This window comes from Suillus fuscotomentosus, assembly GCF_016647785.1.
Source record: "Suillus fuscotomentosus strain FC203 chromosome Unknown F5891scaffold_14, whole genome shotgun sequence".
NCBI lineage: Eukaryota > Fungi > Basidiomycota > Agaricomycetes > Boletales > Suillaceae > Suillus > Suillus fuscotomentosus.
In genome coordinates, this window is record NW_024539526.1 from 330,551 (window position 1) to 349,119 (window position 18,569).

General features: G+C 49.8%; 8 protein-coding genes across 8 annotated transcripts; 5 read left to right on the plus strand and 3 right to left on the minus strand.

The window, feature by feature from the left end:
- Positions 1–180: 180 nt before the first annotated feature.
- On the minus strand, positions 181–4,211 carry F5891DRAFT_1213096 (uncharacterized protein; the record flags this gene model as incomplete). The annotated part of the gene is made up of 12 exons (XM_041369243.1): positions 181–618; positions 675–751; positions 809–1,298; positions 1,363–1,545; positions 1,601–2,218; positions 2,278–2,479; positions 2,531–2,721; positions 2,780–2,916; positions 2,967–3,242; positions 3,300–3,410; positions 3,458–4,028; positions 4,110–4,211. The coding sequence occupies 12 exons, from the start codon at positions 4,209–4,211 to the stop codon at positions 181–183; spliced, it is 3,396 nt and encodes a 1,131-aa protein (XP_041228659.1).
- Positions 4,212–4,516: 305 nt separating this feature from the next.
- Positions 4,517–4,954, plus strand: F5891DRAFT_1185727 (uncharacterized protein; the record flags this gene model as incomplete). Its single annotated transcript, XM_041366587.1, has 1 exon — positions 4,517–4,954. The coding sequence occupies one exon, from the start codon at positions 4,517–4,519 to the stop codon at positions 4,952–4,954; it is 438 nt and encodes a 145-aa protein (XP_041228660.1).
- A 744-nt stretch (positions 4,955–5,698) lies between these two features.
- Positions 5,699–6,479, plus strand: F5891DRAFT_978126 (uncharacterized protein; the record flags this gene model as incomplete). Its single annotated transcript, XM_041376760.1, has 4 exons — positions 5,699–5,763; positions 5,849–6,076; positions 6,122–6,176; positions 6,309–6,479. 4 exons carry the CDS (start codon positions 5,699–5,701, stop codon positions 6,477–6,479), a joined length of 519 nt encoding a protein of 172 aa, XP_041228661.1.
- Positions 6,480–6,550: 71 nt separating this feature from the next.
- F5891DRAFT_115099 (DNA-directed RNA polymerase, subunit N/Rpb10) lies at positions 6,551–7,169 on the minus strand. Its single transcript, XM_041365137.1, has 4 exons — positions 6,965–7,169; positions 6,821–6,912; positions 6,676–6,770; positions 6,551–6,627 (listed from the first exon to the last, which is right to left on the minus strand). The coding sequence occupies exons 1-4, from the start codon at positions 6,965–6,967 to the stop codon at positions 6,596–6,598; spliced, it is 222 nt and encodes a 73-aa protein (XP_041228662.1). The 5' UTR covers positions 6,968–7,169; the 3' UTR covers positions 6,551–6,595.
- A 189-nt stretch (positions 7,170–7,358) lies between these two features.
- On the plus strand, positions 7,359–10,177 carry F5891DRAFT_1185728 (uncharacterized protein; the record flags this gene model as incomplete). The annotated part of the gene is made up of 2 exons (XM_041366588.1): positions 7,359–7,602; positions 7,662–10,177. 2 exons carry the CDS (start codon positions 7,359–7,361, stop codon positions 10,175–10,177), a joined length of 2,760 nt encoding a protein of 919 aa, XP_041228663.1.
- Positions 10,178–10,193: 16 nt separating this feature from the next.
- Positions 10,194–10,490, plus strand: F5891DRAFT_947831 (uncharacterized protein; the record flags this gene model as incomplete). The annotated part of the gene is made up of 2 exons (XM_041374764.1): positions 10,194–10,354; positions 10,406–10,490. Coding segments are annotated over 2 exons (246 nt in total), but the record flags the coding sequence as incomplete, so codon positions are not given.
- Positions 10,491–12,172: 1,682 nt separating this feature from the next.
- Positions 12,173–15,020, minus strand: F5891DRAFT_115169 (uncharacterized protein). The gene is made up of 5 exons (XM_041365154.1): positions 14,641–15,020; positions 14,490–14,587; positions 13,115–14,420; positions 12,596–13,060; positions 12,173–12,532 (listed from the first exon to the last, which is right to left on the minus strand). Exons 1-5 carry the CDS (start codon positions 14,718–14,720, stop codon positions 12,412–12,414), a joined length of 2,070 nt encoding a protein of 689 aa, XP_041228665.1. The 5' UTR covers positions 14,721–15,020; the 3' UTR covers positions 12,173–12,411.
- A 147-nt stretch (positions 15,021–15,167) lies between these two features.
- F5891DRAFT_1020414 (kinase-like domain-containing protein) lies at positions 15,168–18,276 on the plus strand. Its single transcript, XM_041361124.1, has 7 exons — positions 15,168–15,384; positions 15,489–15,530; positions 15,587–15,700; positions 15,758–16,254; positions 16,305–17,330; positions 17,381–17,639; positions 17,693–18,276. The coding sequence occupies exons 1-7, from the start codon at positions 15,268–15,270 to the stop codon at positions 17,996–17,998; spliced, it is 2,361 nt and encodes a 786-aa protein (XP_041228666.1). The 5' UTR covers positions 15,168–15,267; the 3' UTR covers positions 17,999–18,276.
- The last annotated feature ends 293 nt before the right edge of the window (positions 18,277–18,569 follow it).

Sequence of the window (18,569 nt, forward strand, 5' to 3'; positions counted from 1 at the left end):
TGCAGGCTGAAACGAGGTGAGAAGGTCCAGGGTATATAACAAGGATGAGTTGAAGATGCAGACATCAAAGCAGGAAGAGTTTGATATGATTGCTCAATGCAAACATGACTATACTAGACAGAGTAGACTAAAAAAAACTGTAAATGAAGACGAGGGCATGAAGACATACACTAATCTCAACTATGGCTGCTGGAGGAAGTTGATCCTCAGCCACTGCTCGTCGTTGCGGATGATAATGCAGTCACGGGGGGTGGACGGGTCAACCACGAAGTCAGTGAACAGCCGGAAAAGCACTGCGCCATCATCATGGACCTCAGTGCGTGAGACAAGCAGCTTCGCGAAGGCCTCCGTTTCAAGCAAATCTATCTCTCCCGGTCCCTGCAAGAAAACATACTCGTAGACACGCTGAACAGCTAATAAAAATGTGTGAGGGTGGAATGTGCGGCCTTCGGAGAAGACACCTTGAGGCTGAGGCCAGGGAGGGAGTTCTTCGCCGCTGTTCTTCGACACCTGTTTGACGCCATCGGCACAGTAGCCCTGCTTGTGGTTGAGTGGCGAGTTTTCGGGGCCAGGGTACATGATCGTTTGGCAGCGCGAGCATGTTTGTGCCTTTCGGGGCTAATGAAACGAGTTCAGTGAACTTGGCGCGAACTTTGAATGATGCAGGGACTGACTTTTTTCCCTCGGTCTTCCTTGACGAGGGAAACAACGGAACAATGACGGCGCCAAAATGATTCGTCGTTCCTCTTTGCTGTGGCCCAGATGTCAGAAACTGTGAGAAGAGATGTACAGGACAGATATGACTTACAGGTATATTCATTCTTGATGATCCGGTTCATCAGTTTCGGCTCGATGTCACCCAGCGCACGTAGGAGTGCCTGCGGGTTCTTCTCGACAACGGAACTGCCCTTTTTCTGCGCGAGACGATGGTTGTACTCTTCGGTAGCCAGGACCCAGCGCTTCGAGGACATTTGATAGGATAGCCACTTGAATTCGGCACGCATGTCCATGAATAGGTAGAACTCAATAGAATCTTGAAGTGTCAATGAACGGGAATCGATCCCGGTGGCAAGGGAGAACAGCTGCTGGGATCGTGTTTGGCCAGACGACTCAACTCGTCGGACAACACCAGCAACACTGCCGTGAATCATGCGAGTGGGGGCTGTGCTGGTGCTGACGGTGGTCGAAGTGCCTGAGGAGAAAGGGTCTGAAGCGCTGCTACTAGTACTGTTGGGTTTGTTGCAGGACTTGGCATCTCGTGCTGTGATGCGCCTAGAGGAGAAGTAGCTGTCGAGCGTCTGTAGGTAGCACCACAGTGCGGATCAGTTGACATCACTATGAGCAAAAGAAGGACAAAAATACCTCTGCCACTGGCTGCTGGCTGCCTGGTGGTACTAACACATTGCCTGTGGGCTGAGAAACCAGAGTCCGCAGTCGTTTCACGGTATTGGTACTGTCTGACTCATCATCAGAGTCCAAGGAGATGCAAGGGGCCTTGCGTTTGGTCGGAGAGGGAGGCACAATGAGAATGTCGCTAGAAACAGTCTTGAAAAGCAAGTCAGAAAACGAGCGACAGGCAACGTCGTTTAACGTCACTCACCACGGCATCAGTCGAAGGCCTCAATGTACCTGCAAAGCAGTTCTGAGTAGGCTGTGCAGCAGGTCGTTCGAGAAGTGCCGGATCAATTTGCCAGTCATTGACCATGACACTATGGCTGGCTTCGGATGCGAAATCTACAGTCCCGCCGGTAAGACTATCTGTGTAAATCTCAAAGTCGTGTGCGAGGTCAGTGTCCACGGTCTCTTCCTTGATGAGCAAACCACCAAATGTGGCTGCGTTATCCGACATAACCAATCCGAAGGTTTCACCAGAGTCCACGTCAGGGAGTTCGGGCAAAGGAAGCAGTGTGCAGCCATCCTTCTCCCGCAGTCCATTGTAAAGCTTTGCAACGTGGGTAGAGAGGTGGATGTGGTGGGAGCCGTGCGTGAACTTCACGAAGGGTGTCATTTCACGCCTACTGTAAGCGACCCTCACATTTCGACGGAGGACAAAGTCATGGCCAAGCGCGCACAACATCGTGATGCCACTCGGCTGAGCACGCTGCAACGAGTTCCAACCTTTGTGGGTGCCCTCAATGCGACTGCCATCAGACCTAAGGTGTTGATCAGAGCGCTCGAGACACCCTTTTCGGACGTGCTTAAGTTGTTCTTGGTGTACCTAGAAGAACATAGTAATGCGACAGTCAATATTAGAACAATTGAAGTGGGCAGGCTTACCTTCTGTGCTGCTGCTGACCACACACCTTTTTCAGCCCATTTATCGAACGCCACGACAAGGCGTTGCTCTTGTTCCCCGCGATCCCAATATTCTGCTGGACGTCCATGTTCTGCGTGCTTCTTGAGGATTGCACCCGAGATATCAGCAGCGATGGCGCTGCGGAACGGACTTTTGCTCGTGTTCAATATTGCAGCAACATATCTTTGTAGGTCCGTTAGCCAGAGTACTATAGCTCATGCTGAAGTTACATACCTGGCACTGAAATGCCACACGTCCAGCTTGGCCTCTGTCTCAGGCATGGCGGATGCCACTGCGCCACGTATGTGACAACAGTTGTCAGCGATGATCATTTTTGGCTGCGGGAGGCCAAGGACATTATGACGATGCTTAAGGCCTAGCAGGAGCTCTGTGATCTCTGCGTTTGCACGTGTCTGACAGAACCGCTGGTGAAAAGTTCGGATCAGTGTGGGTACCGTGTGTCTGAAGTGACTCCATACTTACCCAAGAAATGATCTCGTTGCCCTCGTTCAGGACAGTGAGTATTCCGCCCTTGATTTCCTTCATCTTTTGCCCGTCCTTGTTTGTAAGTGTCGCCTTGTTTGCGGCCTTGAATGTGTTGTCCAGAGAAGCGCATATTGCTGACAAACACAACTTAGTACCTAAGTGGGGGAATATCCACTGGACTTACCTGATAGCGACTTCAAGTAATTTGCACTCTCGTTCTGCCTGGTGCGAGTCGAAAAGTCAATGAAAACCTCGGTTATCGTGTCACGAGAGATGGATTTGTCACCGTAGCCAAGCGGGTCATCGGGTTCTGAGAATGCTTGAAGGTGTCTTCCCGAAGTAACGCTAGCGCTGTTGAAGTAGTTTCCAAGTGTGTTCTTCGAATCATTCTGGCATTCGTGAGCTCTGACAGCCTCAAGGTACTCCAACATTCGGCGCTTGTGCTCAAAGAGATGCAGTTCTGTGTGAGTGCATCAGTCAGGTATGTGGGTACATCATGATGGAGCTCGATACTCACGCCTAACATGTTCTTCGAGACCTGCAGAGGTCGACGATGGTCGTAACTCAACGAGCAGGTCGAAGAGGTCCTGCGTCAATCCGCAGCGGTAGAAAAATATAGGTAAACCACCTGCCGAATACGTCAGATCACTGACGACTGCTGTGCGCGAGACTCACGTGGGATTCTCCAATGCTCCCAGCCTTTCCAGTACATCGCACTCGTCGTTGCAAAGCAATATCCCTCAGTGTCAGCCACCAAACCACTGGCAGCACCATTTGTGGTCTTTGCCTTCGACAATTCCTTGCAGTGGTTGCATCGGAGCTGTGTCCCCAGAGCTGCCTCTTCACAGAACAGACCATGGAGTTCTCGAGCTCCTTTACTGGTCCAGCCCTCCCAAGTCGTATCCTGGTTGGACCCACATCTCGGACACTGTGCAAGCTGTGGGTAGTAGAACGGATGCACGATGTTGAGTGGTTTGAGGTATTGTGTTGTCGGCTCGATGGCTCCACCCACTCCAGAGCGCTTCTGGACATGCAGGTCAGACGGAGGTACAAACCGTGGCCCAAGCAAAGGAACACTGAAGCCCAACTTATTAGGCTCGGTTTTCTTTGATCGAGAAGGCCGAGTCTTGTCCCACAGAAACTGGACATACTCTACGACTTCAGCCTCCCACTGCAGCTGAAACTGCGGACGTGGGTTGTTCATATGGCTGCGCGACACGTTCCAAGTGCTGACACGTTTTTTGACCTTTTTTGTTGGTTAGTTGAACATCAAGTACTACTGCCACGGCACACGATGTCGAGCTGCACAAGAGCACGATAAACTCACACTAGCCTTCCAATTCTTCTCAAAAACATTCTTCTCGAGAGGTGAGACAGCCGTCGAGGTTTTGAGGAAAGTAAGGATTGTCTTGGGCTCAAAAACTGACATAGTGTTGATTGATGATCGGGTTGTGTGGCGTTGAAGGAGCGAAAGACGAGTACTAGTATTAGGGGTCGTCTCTTTCACCTTGACTACTTGAGCCACCACGCTAGTTCCAGTTGTCCAGACTAATTCAATTTCGTGTTAACTGCCGCACCAAGTCGCCGTTGAAGAATTTCGCTTCCATCCCTGATTGGTGGGGTTAAAAAACATTAAATTTGTCGCACTACTTTCTGGGTGCACTAGCTTTATTCATTCACAACTCAACCTAACGAGTACTATACTAGTATACTACACAGTCCGGCATTTTGGCAATGGCCCCACATTTGCACACATCCTCAGCCTCAAAGTCTACTACTACTGGGGGGCAAACTGGCTCTGGTCGAACGACTCGGAGTGAGATCACAAACACTGAGAAAACCGTCAATAGTCCCTTCGCCGGCAGTAGCTCGGAGGCTGAAGCTGTCAGAATCACTAACCTGGATCCTCAAATCCACACCGCAGATATTGCACCATTCGCAAAATTTGCGCTTGAAGAGAAAGTGAGGGAGCTTGCAAACCGTTCGGGCTTTCAGCCGGACGTGATCCGAGTTGTGTACAAACACTCGCGAACCTTCAAGCAGGCAGAGAATATAACGGAGTCCATGCGTGCTGCCGCCGTGAAGTGCGCCGTGGCCAAAATCAAAAGAGTGATGTTATATGGTACTGAGGATGGCGGAGAGGATGAGGGCATAGATGAGGACAAGGAGTGAATAATCGAGTGATGGACTGTAGGTCCAATGTACCATGAAAGGCTCGGACATTGTTATTAGTACAAAATTTATGGAAGTGTGTTCTCACCCAGTACCCGTTAGATTAGACGGACTAAAAGTTTAAGTACCGTCGTGAGTCGTGACAATCCGTCAAGCAAAACGGCAATATAAGAGCCTGTGATTCACTTGAATAAAGACTAACCATGATCAGAACTGAAGCTGGAGGTGGGCATTTAACTGTGCCAGTAATATCCAGCGCTGAGACCTGAATTCAACGTCAAATGCAGAGTTCTCTTGTTCTCACCCGTTTGATTGATTGTTCGAGCAACAGTCACCGCAGCGGACGGAGTCTCGAAGTTTCTGAGGGTTCCCCTGGGATGATTTTCCGACTTCCGAAGGCCAACCCCTTCAAAGCTTCTCGGCTCGCCTTCGGCGAGCCCCCCCTTCCCATGACCAATTTTTCAATTCTGATGCTTGTGTGATAAACACGAAGCACGTGCTCACTATGTTGGCGTGCTTTACCTTTCAGCATCACCAAAACTGTCCAACGTATATATAACCACTGTACACATGTAACGACTGTGACTAGTATCTATAGCAGCGCCTAGAATACATACCAATATACCGAATCGATTTTTATGATATGATCACAGCTATGTTCCAGAACGCGTAACATACCCGCTGGCATGATCCAGAGGGCTCTAAGATTATATTGAGTTATAACATTGAATCACACTGATATCAATGGACTTGAGCATCGCCGTTGATTCACCTGCTGAACTTCTTCGTATAGCGATAATCTTTGGCCGGTATGTGCGTTCTTTGTGTCTTGGGCACTCATTTATTTACTATCCTCTTGGGGAACTCATCGACACCCACGACTAATCGCGTCAGAAATAACCATCAAGGCAGTATTGAGAACGAGAACCACGCGGGCCCTACCCAGACTAGCAACTCACCTGAGACTCCTCGCGACACACACAGCAAGCGGCTTCACGAGTTGGGTGGACGTCTATCGAAGCGCTTAGGCTACATAATTGGCGGCTGCGTAGCCATGATATTGATACACACCATACTAGTGGAATCTGGATGGGTGAGGATATGGGGTTATTGCCGCGTTCGGTGCGTAGGCTGGATTGAAATGAATGTTGCTTGTTTTTCATATAGGATTTATCTCTTCCGCTTTGACTTTGAGTCCCCCAATTTGTTGCCGTCGTTCATGGTGAATAGTTAAGTTTGATTATCAGTCTGTGCGAAGTAGAACCTGAATGCAACAAGAAGTCGAAGAAAGGGTGGGGCCTCGTGCCATTTAGATACACAGCAATACCCTTGACCGCAAGCCTCATGGCAATAGTTCAATACTGCTGTATCGGCTTCGGGCACTAAGCATTGGGTGAACGCCAGGTTCTCCGAGGAACGCGAGGAAGTCGAAGGGACAACTTGGAGATTTGTAGTAGTAGTCACGGGAAGTCGACTCATGGACCATGCTATAATCATCAATGCGGTCGAGCTTCAGTTCAACTGAGCTGTGGACGCGACTGATAGATAAATGCAATCAAACTAAGATCATAGTAGGATTTACGAGTTGTTGTAGGACTGCAACAGTTCGAGTTGTATGGAACACACTCTGCACAGAAGGTATCAAAAGTTCTTGTCCTTCGAGCGCTCCATTGCTGAAGCCATCATGAGCCATCATTTATCACATGCAGAAACTTACTTACGATTGTAATGCAGAAGTTTTTCGATGAGATCAACGTGCGTGAGCACCATTCGCCGACAGCAATATCGCTTCAGCTGCAATTCATCGAGAGCGTCACTGGAATATTGTCAGGTGATAAGTCGGCAAGCTCCCAGATTGTTACCTACCCTTCGCTCATATCGTTAGCTAGTAACTCGAGGTATGCGTTCCATTTGTCCCCGATGACTTTTCCACACGAGAAGCATCTCACTGGGATGATCTACGCACATGAAGTTAGTTAATTCACAACCCAGAGAGTGAGTGAAACTCGCCATGGTGGTGGTTTGAGAGACTTGCAAAGGATTTCCTATCAATGTGGTCCGTCAATGGTCCGTCGGCAAATGCCAGGTGTGATGCTTATGTCAGCCACTAATTATGGCTTGTGTAGTTTCTATACCGAAACGTTTCTCTGCAACGTTTCAAGGGCTTCTGTCGTATTCTCTCAGCAGGCGATATGAATTGGCTCGTGTTCGTCCCTGTTCCGCGTAAGAATCATGGCACCCGTGCCGCAAGGATAGGGCGCTATGCCTCTTTGGTAAACCGCCAAAGAAATATAAACACCTATTATACCAGAGCGAGTCAGGTCGCCTGCAGGTGAAGGCGTGTTGCCCATCTTCGCCCTTGTCCGCCATCTCAGGCTGTTCCATCCTCCCTCAGTGCTTCACAATGACCTCAAGCAAACGGGCCACAAAACCCGCCCAGGTCGACCCGTATCAGGCTCTGAATACCGCTCAGCCCAGTCGACAAGCTACGACTGGTAAGATCCGTGGTAAAGCGAAAGAGCCCAAGAAAGCAGACAGAGACGAACGCCAACGCGAAGAAATACGGTTTAACCTTGGCTACTCTTTTAGAGATACCCGCAGTGGCGCCAGCGCCCGTCGCAGACAAGCAAGAGTGCGAGAAGATGGTGGTGAGATTAAATCAAATGTCTGGAGGTGGTAGAATTGAATGTCTCAACTGATCGGCCAGATACTTCGGACTATCCACCGCCTCCAACTTACGAGGTAGCGACCAGTCCAACCTTGTCCAGTCTTGCCTCATCTGCGCTCGCTTCATCTACATTCGTGGCTGGGGTTCATATACACCCAGAACATTTACCTGTCTCAAATCGCACGTCCTCTTCGGGCTCTACACAGCCCGCAGCTACGCATGATAACATCATTATGCACACAGATTCACCGATATCCGCAATCACGGCGACTCCTTTATCGATGTCAATACCCACACCTGCGTTATCGCCTTTGATGATGCCCTTGCATGTGCCGAGTCCCACGCTTGCACATACGCTCAATCTTTCATCAGGGTCTTGCGCCTTCCCGGTGCCAGTACATCAGAAGGCACTACTTGATGACGACGAGTCAAGCATAGAGCTCGTGGACGTAGATCCACCTCAGAGATGGGAAATGGATCGACAACGTGGAGTTCCTCTCGAGGAAAGGGTGACGAGGCACCATCAACGGTCGGTGGAATCACATGTTCCAGCCGTGCCGCAGCGGACCCGATTGTTTAGTCAGGCTCCAAAACGAAGCCCTACTTCTCAGTCTCGTTTCGCGAACTCTCGATTGTCACTCAGGATTCCCGAGGATCAAGATCCATATCCTGACGACCGCAGCGTGCAGGCAGCATCCGATGCATCTTCTCCAGTTACGCCTAAACACAAGCTACCTCTGCCAAGCCTTTCCCTTTCTCCATCGAGGATATTCCATAGGTCTCAGTCACCACAACCCTCATCCTCCGTTATCTCACTGTTGCGTAACCCCAATCCATTCTTCAAGAGCACACCTTCACTCCTCAATCTATCTTCGCCTTCCGCACTTCACGGTCACGGAGATCACCACTTTTCTCGAAAGCTCTTTCATCGGAAGCAGAAAGAGCGCGCAGCTGAATCCTTGGAGGACTGGGAAGTCTTGGATCGCACTGACTCCTCTCACTCCTCTCTGGAAGACTCCCCCGCTCACCCTAGCCCCCCAAGCCCGGCTCCTGCACTACGCTCAGGAGGCTTTGCGGAGACGTGGTCTTATCCCGATGTTTTTACAGAAGATACCCGCAACTCAAATACAAATCGACACCCATACTGTTCTAGCATTCGGACTATACTTCCTGCTGAAGATCGTCCTCAACGTCCGGCTTCTCCTCCATTTGTAAATCGGCATGTTCGGAGGCGCACGAATTCCAGCTTGCGTAGCGATCATACATGCGCATCGAGCGCCCCAGTATCCCCAATATCTTCGTCTTCCGCTTCCCTCTTTAGCTCCTCGAGCTTGTCGTTGGCCACAGTCGGAAGGACGCTTCCATCCTTCTCTCAACAGGATCTTGGCGTTTGCGATGAATTGGAGAGATCTCGTCACCCTACCCGTGGGATAACGTTGAGAGACTCGCCAACCCTGTCGTCCCTGTCCTTATCCCAACCGTCAGTGGGAAGGGCACTTACTTCCTTCTCGCAGATGAACTTGGGAACTCATCAAGTTCAGCATGAACATGTTCGCTCACATTCGACGCCTCGTGCTGTTGTTCAGCCGGAGCTTCCAAAGACTGCCCGCACACATGCCAGAGCTTCTCCGACATCGGCTTCAGAAGTGACCTACATTGACTATAATGTGGCGCCTGCTACACCCATTCCAGCGCCCAATAACTCGTTGCCTACTAGGTCTGCAACAGAGCGAGTCACGCGTCGTCGGACTCCCGCCCGCCGCGAGGAGATCCTCATTCATCGTGGACGGTCCTTGTCACGTGAGTTGGAAATGCGAAGTGCACCTGCGTATAGTGCGATCTTCCCCTCGGGACCACCTACCCCACCCCCAGAGTCACATACCCCTCCGTATAGCCCCGCCCCTGCATCACCTCGGCGCCACTATGCAGGCCGTCCTCTACCACAGACCCCATCCACATCGCCCTCTCTTACATGGATTGTAGGCCGGACGCCGGATGAGAAGACTCCCACTGTTCCAGTCTTGCACCACCCCAGGGCTATTCCCAAAAATCTGCATGTACCCGAGGGCCTGTTGATCGATTTAGACGACGACAGCTTGGATCCAATTAGCCCTTCCAGCTCCAGTTATACCCCTCCCCTCCCTACTCATACACCCCCATTACCAAATCGCACTCCCCCTCTGCCGGACAGCAGACCCATGATACCTGATCGTACTCCGCCTGCGCGCACTCCACCGCCTCTCCCCATCGACTACCTAGAGGACGATATTGACAGTGACAGCGTCACTGTGGGTAGTTCCAGCCCTCGTGGGCCACTCACGCCAACATCAACCACGTTGCCATCTTCGTTCACAGTCACAACACCTGCATCCGAATACATTACTGGCCTCGTTGGCAGCCTAGGAGATGATCACCCTCGCGATGACGGCTCAAATTATGACGTGAGTATTCGGGATGCACAGTTCTCGGGCCCGTACTTGAAGTCACCCACATGCGCAGGCCCTCCTCCTCATCGCCGATTTTATCGGTCCTGCCACATTGCATCGCAATCCTGACAGTTTAGATAACTGCCTTGTTGGACTGGTAGAACTAGAGAGGCGAAGGGTGACAAATGATGGACGTGTGAAGCTTAAATTGTCGCTGTTGGGTGTGAATGTACAGAAGTGCACTATCTGCTTATCTCGGTTTAAAAGTGGGGACCATGGCGTGTTGGGAGCAAAGTGTCGCCATGCGTACGTTGTTCTTGTTCTTATAGTGGCTGCCAGCTTACATTGTTCTGCAAGGTTCCACAAGAGATGTCTTATTCCATGGCTGGCCAGGAACCAGACCTGTCCGTTGTGCAGGGAACATTTGGACGTTCAGAACTGAATCCTTCCATTTTTCGTAGACCGATTATGTCGAACTTTTTCTCTCGGAGTTTTGCTGGCCAAATCTCTTCTAACCTTCCTTTGAATTCATACTCTTGTCCCACGCTGTACTTCGTTTAACGTTACTCATGTACTGTAGTCAACACCCGATTATGTTCCATGATGCAGTCAGGCTATGTACTGCTTGTTACCAATATGTAGCCTTAATCCTCAGCAATTCATTGCCGTGCTTTTTCACCGGACAGTGTAATTACCGTGGGACCACTGCCATACTCATAAAGTCCTCTCACCTCCATGTTATATATGGTACGCGAGGTTCATAACTTGAACTACGCATTCCCATCCTATCTCGAACCAAGACTGTCGTGTGAACCACTTCTTGCGGATATTTTTGAGGCCCCATGTCGTTGATCTGAGGTGTATGATAGCTAAATGCATGAATATATATTCTACATAGGACGAAGCGATTTCCAATATAGTGTGACTACCATGTGCGCGCGCCACTTGAGCTCCACTGGCGCTCCAACATCTTGAGGCTCCTTTTCATTTCGGTCTCCGCATGCTCCTTTCGCACTCCAAATTTCGTTGGCATTCAAAATGCCACACCTTTTAGACGAATTCAACGATGCATCGTCAGGATATTACGGTGAGCATGGAATCACACGGACAATGACGAGACATACTGACAGTCGGAAGGGCCTAGGAGAGGAAGAGACAATGGCTAACGTAGTATACAGACGTCTATTATTATGAATCGATGTGCAACCGCCCGAGGGGGACTGGAATAGTAAATACTAGATCAACGTTCAACTCCAGGCGGCCAGCGATGGTTACGGTCCTTGCGCAATTCTAAAACGCTGCTGCAGATGTGAAACCAGATCCTTGTCCTGGGTTTCTAAGATACAACGCGCGATGGTTCCAGCGTGTGAGCATGTCTCGAAGTTGGACTAATTGTAATCAAGCGAGCACGCCGCATGACATCTAGTTTGTCTATACGCACTTGCACACCGCCGTTGGTGGAATGATGAGCCCGATGCCGACTACCCGCACTTCCGTACCCAGTAGCCCGACGCAGGGCTGGGGGTCTCTTTTTGTCTGGTATTGGATTTGCCGGGGGTTGCGTAAAGTCTTTCGTTTGCCCGACACCACCTTCGACTCGGGTCTGTTTCAAGGGTCTCTCCTTGTTACGAAGTTCGCTAGAGGTATTATGATGAGAATCTTTATCTCGCGACCGACCTCGTGAAGATGTGGGGACAGAGGTATGACGCTGGACTCCTTGAGCTGGAATGGACTCTAGTCCATGTAATTTAGATGAATCACGGATAGAGAGAATGAACGGAGAACACGACAAGGAATTGTTGCCTGACACAACTGCTGACGTCTGAGAGATCTCATCAGACGGTACGTTGGCCTGGGAGTGAAGGTCACTCGAACAATACCATCATCTCCGAAGTCTCTTTGAATGTCCTTTACGCCGCCACGGCACCGAGGCATAAGGTGACGGTCTCGATAAATGATTCAACCGCGTCCGGTGCGCACGAATCTCGCCATTACCGCCTTCCTCGTTCTCTCCAGTGGTCATCTGCCTTCTCTTTGCACGCATGCGGTTGATGCCTTTACGGCAACACGAGTTCCTCCGTTTCCGTTGGCCGAGGAGTTGAACGCTTGCGACTATCGCTGGTGGAAGCGGAATGTCGAGTATAGCGTGAGCAAGTACTTCGGCGTTCACATTCTTCTCATTGATCCCATCATCTGGCTCAGTCTTAGCGTCGTCGTCTGGCTCAGTCTTGGTATCGTCGTCTGGTTCGGGCGTCGCATCAATGTCTGTCTGAGTTTCTTTTCCATCAGAGCATCTCCCAGTGATGCTCAGTGCCGGCGGGGTGATGTACTGTGGTTGGCGACGGACCGAGGTAATGGTATCGTCAAAGTGTCCAGGTGGCTGCACAACGGTCTTTGCATGGATCACTGTGTTTGAGGCAGGAATGGACTGGGATGCAGCGTGTTCGTGAACGTCGACATTGAGGTCTGCAGAACTTGCATGTTCTTCAAAATATAATTTCCATAAGTCCACAGTCTTGCGAATAAACAATGCGCTTACGAGCGTACTCCTCGTTCTCGAGAGTGCTGTTAAGTGTATTGGCTTTTCCGGCGGTCCTTGGTATATCTTGTTCCCGAGCGGTAATCCCGTAAACATTTTGCTCCTCTGATGATATCTCAGAAAGGCCAGAACAGGGGTATCTAGAACCAGGGAAGTCGGTAGGTTGTTCTCGTGTGGGCGCTGAAAATACAGCCGAGTGTGCTCCAAGAATGCTAGATGACCAATGCGAAATATGGCTAAGCTCAGACTGAATAGCTGAAGGTCCGATATCTATAGGAGAATGACGTGCGGTAGAATCCAATACAGGCTGAGAATAGCTAGCTTCGACGTTCGTAGAAAATTCTTCGGAGCTAGGGCCGACTGCAGACACATACGTTGAGGCTCCGCCAGATACGGTAATTGCAGCTGGAGGTTCATAGGTACAAGCATAGTGCATCGCAGTGACATCAAGAGGAGGGAAGTTAAGGAAGGGCCTAGGCACATTTAGTTCCGCAGAATTTTTCGCGAAGCATCGCTCCAGCACTGACCTCGTGGGTTTAATGACAGCATCTATCATTTCTACGTCAGTGCGATCAGAATAGTCAACCCATTGTGGTTGCGGAAGGGGACCTTCATTAGCGCGGACATCGCCGTTATTGACAAAAGATGCGTGATCAGAAGAGATGTCAAGCGAGTTGGAAATGAAAGGTCCAGAGCAAAATGACCCCGCAGTAGACCTGTCGTACGTAGTGGCACTGAGCGAGGGTCCTGAAAACGTGGAAACTGGCTGCTCGGCAAAAGGCACTTGTTCAGGTAGGTTGGGAAAAGCCAGAGAATAAGGATTGAAGGCTGCCTCGTACGATGAGCAATTCATAAAAGGAACTGGAAGTGTCGATGTGAGGGACGAGATGCCGTTGTTTGCAAGTAAGTTGGGTCCATCTTTTGCTGAGTGACAATCATGCAGCGCGGTTGAGGGTAGAATAAGACTAGACAGCAATGCCACGTGTCTCTCATCAACCTGGCATGCGGCAAAGTCGCTGTTAGATGCAACTCTTTCTGTCGATGGTCCCAGATGCTCGATCGGCACGACATCGACTACAGCAAGGAGTGGAAATGAGGCTGTGTTTGGCGATACTTTGGCCTCACTAGAGCTAACGCCCACTAGGGTCTGAGTGGGACGGTAGGCCTTACGAATACCAGTGCCTTCCTCAACATCATTCTTCAATCGCGCATCTGTGTGTTTGGGTTCTCCATTGAAAACAGAGGATGTCTTGTTGTTGCTAGAAGGAGCGGACGTAGAGTCGCAAGGAAAGTAACAGATTTTGTGAGAATAAAATTCTTCCTCTCCCGTAGAATCCATAATTTGACCATTCTGGGTCTTCCGTGTTTCCAGAGCAGTCGTATTCAGGTTCAGTCCATTGTCGCCCACGGAATGGTTACCAGTACAACACCGCGGACACCGGAAAATCTTGCATGGGACGGGATTACCGTCATCGACATCTGGTGCATGTACCCTGCATTTTGTGTGGTGACCAGACGGTTCTGACACTGCAGCTAGAATATCATCCTCGGTGATGTGGAGATGAGTCTTGACCTTCGTCGATAGATCATGATCAATAGAAGGTCCTACATAACACACGGGACCCGTAAAATCATTTAGCGTCGTCGAAGCAGATGAGAGCTTTGTGGAAGTATTAGTGGAGCCATAAGCCTGAGAGAAGTGGTGCTGCATCTTCCGGGAGTGCATTCTTTGCGGTTTTCGAGGAACAGCTTTGAGTGTTCGCTTGATGTTGGCGTAGCCTTTCGAAATCGTCATAGAACCAGTGAAGGAGTGACTTGGTAACGATTTGCCATCTAAAGCTGTGTCAATGAAGGTGCAATCGGCAGAGTCGGAGTCAGATGTAGCCGGTTGACTGTTCATACATGTATCATCCGAGTCCATGGACTGCTTATCGCTATTCAACTCATCGATTCCTAGAGCCGCGGGATCGATTTCCTCCATCAAATATCGTTCTTTTTTCCTATAGGAAGATCTTCTGTAAAGTGAAGGTCATAACTATAAGTAGTAGCGTACCTAGCCTTGGTCAAACTCATGGCTTTCTGTCTTCCCTTGCCCACGAAAGGTAGGTTTTTAGGATTAAAGGAGTACAACATGATTCCCTAGAGATATGGGTCCTATGGGCATTTTTAGTGTCAAGATTATCAATGGGTAGATGATAAAACACCACACAGTTCACGTCCACGGTAAAAGAAAGTCGGTACTGTGGATAATTAGTATTGTCTCGGATGTTGTGGCCGTTATCACGTTTTGCTAGTGGGGGATGAGGAGGAACATGGACGCCGCCACAGGCTCTTTTATATGCAGCATGCCCTGACCGCTCCCGCTGTTCTAAACAATAAAGTGGCTTAGACCGGATGTGTTTTGACCAAGTTTTGACCGTCGCTTAAACCATCATGCTGGTAGTGGATCATGGAACCCCAGACTAAGGTTAGGGTTTTTTGACCGGTCACGAGCATGTTGGCTTTACACGTGATGGATTACATAATATACACGCGAAACACGCGGTAGCCACGCCTTGAATTGTTGTCAGCCAAAAAGCAGCCAAAGTTGGTTTTGTTGTGGCTCTGTTCATTTTCTGAGCACTTCTTCTCTTCTCTTTTCAACACAACCGTCAGACTTTCAAGGTGTTAGGCCATTGAAATGTCTACTTACACTCATGCCCGTATGCCCGCCCCCTCCGATCAGCAGCAGTCTGTTCATCGTCGTCATCCCTTCACAAATGCCAATGTTCTCAATCAGCCTCGCCTGACATCTCCTGTAAAGCCACAAGAGAAACCCAAGGCAACTCCAGCCGACCCACCTCTGCCCAGGCAGAATAGCAAGACTACCCCTCCCTCACCCCCAGAGTAATCGTCGACCAGAATCGACAAGTTCAGTACTACCGTGTAGGATTTCTCGGAGAAGTAGGATTTGCCTCGATTGTCGCCTTGTACACACTCATCATTCATGTCTCGAACAGGGAGGATTTGCACGTGTCTATGAGGTGGCAGATGGTCGTCACAGTGCCGCACAACACCTTGCTTGCAAGGTCGTTACCAAATCGTCTCTGAAGACGAAGAAGGCCAAAACCAAGGCAAGTTTACACCACATCTGGTTATTCACTTGCATCTTGACACTTTTGTTTGCTAAGCTCTATGCAGAAATCAAGATACACCGTTCGCTTGCTCATCCTAACATTGTGCGCTTCCAGGAATGTTTCGAAGATGACGATAACGTCTACATGACACTTGAGCTTTGCACTAGCGGATCATTGATGGACATGCTCCGTCGTCGTCGTCGCTTTAGCGAGTGCGAGGCCCGATTCTTTCTTGTACAGCTCATCGGTGCATGCCACTACATGCATACCCACCAGGTCATCCACCGTGACCTTAAGCTCGGGAATTTATTCCTTGACTCGAACATGAACATCAAGGTCGGCGACTTCGGTCTTGCTGCCTTGATCGAGAACCCCGGTGAACGAAAGAAAACTATCTGTGGCACGCCAAACTATATTGCCCCCGAGGTGTTGTTTGACACTGCGAATGGGCACAGCTTCGAGGTTGACACTTGGTCTATCGGCGTCATCTTATACACACTTGTTATCGGTCGTCCTCCCTTCCAGACCAAGGACGTTAAGGAGATTTATACGTAAGGCATACCGTTCATGCACCCTGATTTTTAATTAACCATTCGTGCAGACGGATCCGCGATAACGTCTACGAGTTCCCGCCTGAACGCCGCATTACACCAGATACTAAGGACTGCATCACGGCTATTTTAACACCTGACCCCTCAAAACGTCCTACTCTCCTTGAAATCCTTAAGTCACCCTTCATCGACCTCGGTATTGTCCCACCATTTATCCCCGTCTCTGCACATGACGCGCCCCCCGACTTCCGATACCTTACGCGCCCAATGTCCGTGGTCAACCTCATGAAGCTCAAGAAAGCTGTGTGGTTGGATGACGATCACATTTCGACTATAGCGGTTCCGTCGGCTCCAGAAGACAAGGCGAAAAATCCGATTACGTCCACCATCGCTCAGCAAGAGAAGGAGTTCCAGAAGGCTGTTCAGCCTGGCAGTCCTATCTCTGCCCTGCTTAGTTCTGCTAGGCAACCGTTGGTCATGTCGACAAATGGGATCAAGGAGTCCCCTCTGTTCAGAAAACTGCAAGCAGCGAAGGACACGAAATCACCTCTACGGAACGTGCGCACTGCACGTGGGTTGCAAGATATAGAAGAAGAGAACGATGCACCTCGAGGAACTAGGGAGAAAAACCACGATCAGCAGAGACAGAAGGAGCTCGAATCGCAGAAGGCGAGAATTGTAGCCCAGATGGCTCCGGTGGCTGGTCTGGGCGCACCCCGCCTCGAGGAGGACCAGGAGAATCTACCTCCTACCCTTAAGGATCTGAAGGGCAAGGAGCCGATGCGCGGAGAGCGCAAGGAAACTCTAGTGCAGGACGCGCACATGGAACCCCCACAAGCAAAGCTTAATGGATTTGATGCTGCTGCACAGACTTTGACCCAAGCATTTGACGCGAAGGCTGCCGGCAAGCTGTTCCGGGATCCTCGTGATGATACTACCATCCCTGATGAGCGCGTTTTCATCGTGTCTTGGGTGGATTACTGCAATAAATATGGAATGGGTTATGCCCTGACGGATGGGTCTGTTGGTGTACACTTTAATGATAGTACGACCCTCATACTCTCAGCGGATAAGCAGTGAGTTCTTATCTATTTCTGATCTTGACATGACCCAACACATCTCCTAGTCACTTTGACTACATCTCCTCTCGACGCCACGGAACTGTCTACGTTAGGAAGAACTTTTCTGTGACCGAATTTCCGGAGGACCTCAAAAATAAGGTATACCTTCTCAAGCATTTCGAGCGCTACATCATGGACCGCCTGTACGGCGACTACGAGTACACTTTCGAGGACCATGACCGTACCAAGGGAATGGATTTCGTACAGAAGTATTTGCGCATGAAACACGTTATTGTGTTCAAGATGAGTCATGACGTCCTTCAGGTCATTCATTTCACCCCTTCTTATGTGTTTGATAATTGATGCTGTGTATGTAGTTCAACTTTTACGATCACTCAAAAGTCATCCTCTCGTCTCATGGTTTACTGGTGACGCATATTGACAAGAACTACAAGATCGCACGATTCACGCTCAGCGAAATTATGGCACTATCTTTACAAGCTCCTGCTGCAGATCCCGAGCAGGCCAAGTTCAACCAGCGACTCGTAGACAAACTCAAGTACTGCAAGGAGGTACTTACGTCCATCCGTAATGCGAGCGCCAACCAAGCCGCAACTGATGACGACGCGGGGATGGGGGGAGGGTTAGTCAGCACGAAGACGTCTAAGGCATCGTTGCGGTGATGCGTGTGATGAATGAAGCGCGTTTATACTTGCATAAGCTGTCGGTGGTGTTAGGCCTCCGTAGTTTGTTTTCATTTCCTTTTTTCGCATTCTGTGTCTGCTCATTATAACATATCAAGCAAGTTTTCGCTCTCGTAGGCATCAGTACCATGTTATGAGTTTTCTTTTAGCTTTCGTAAAGCACCACAGGCATATGTGCCGCTTGATTATTTTCTACTCTGACATGGACAGCTTGTCGCTCTCATTGTCAATTTGTCGATATCAAAAATTTTCCACAATTCTGTATGAGCATCACGCGTTGAAAGTGGTTCCCGAGCTAAAGCGTTGTTGAGAACTTGAGAACAATCAAGTCAGTGCCATCACTTGGCGCTGCACTTTTCCTAGTGGGTGACGCAGCCCATATTCATTCACCCGCAGATGACCAGGGTATGAACCTGGCCATCAGGGATGCAATCTTTGTCTCAGAGGCTGTCTCAAAGTATATTCAAGCATCCCCGATGTGGGTGATGATATATTGCAGGAATTTGCTGAAGCGCGTCACGGCCTGAGTGAGCTTGGAAGATGGTAATTG

Excerpts from the sequence above, each read along its gene's own strand:
- F5891DRAFT_115099 (XM_041365137.1), bottom strand. Across the intron at positions 6,771-6,820 it reads GCTAACGATATGAGCGAAGG|TGACGCTCTCGATGAATTGC; the intron begins GTAGGTAACAAT and ends ACAATATTCCAG. Across the intron at positions 6,628-6,675 it reads AAAACTTCTGCATTACAATC|CAATGGAGCGCTCGAAGGAC; the intron begins GTAAGTAAGTTT and ends TGATGGCTTCAG.
- F5891DRAFT_115169 (XM_041365154.1), bottom strand. The coding sequence starts at position 14,720 with ATGTTGTACTCCTTTAATCCTAAAAACCTACCTTTCGTGGGCAAGGGA. Across the intron at positions 14,588-14,640 it reads ATGAGTTTGACCAAGGCTAG|GAAAAAAGAACGATATTTGA; the intron begins GTACGCTACTAC and ends ATCTTCCTATAG. Across the intron at positions 14,421-14,489 it reads CATGGACTCGGATGATACAT|ATGGCAAATCGTTACCAAGT; the intron begins GTATGAACAGTC and ends ACACAGCTTTAG.
- F5891DRAFT_1020414 (XM_041361124.1), top strand. The coding sequence starts at position 15,268 with ATGTCTACTTACACTCATGCCCGTATGCCCGCCCCCTCCGATCAGCAG. Across the intron at positions 15,385-15,488 it reads AGCCTCGCCTGACATCTCCT|AATCGACAAGTTCAGTACTA; the intron begins GTAAAGCCACAA and ends ATCGTCGACCAG. Across the intron at positions 17,640-17,692 it reads TGAGTCATGACGTCCTTCAG|TTCAACTTTTACGATCACTC; the intron begins GTCATTCATTTC and ends CTGTGTATGTAG.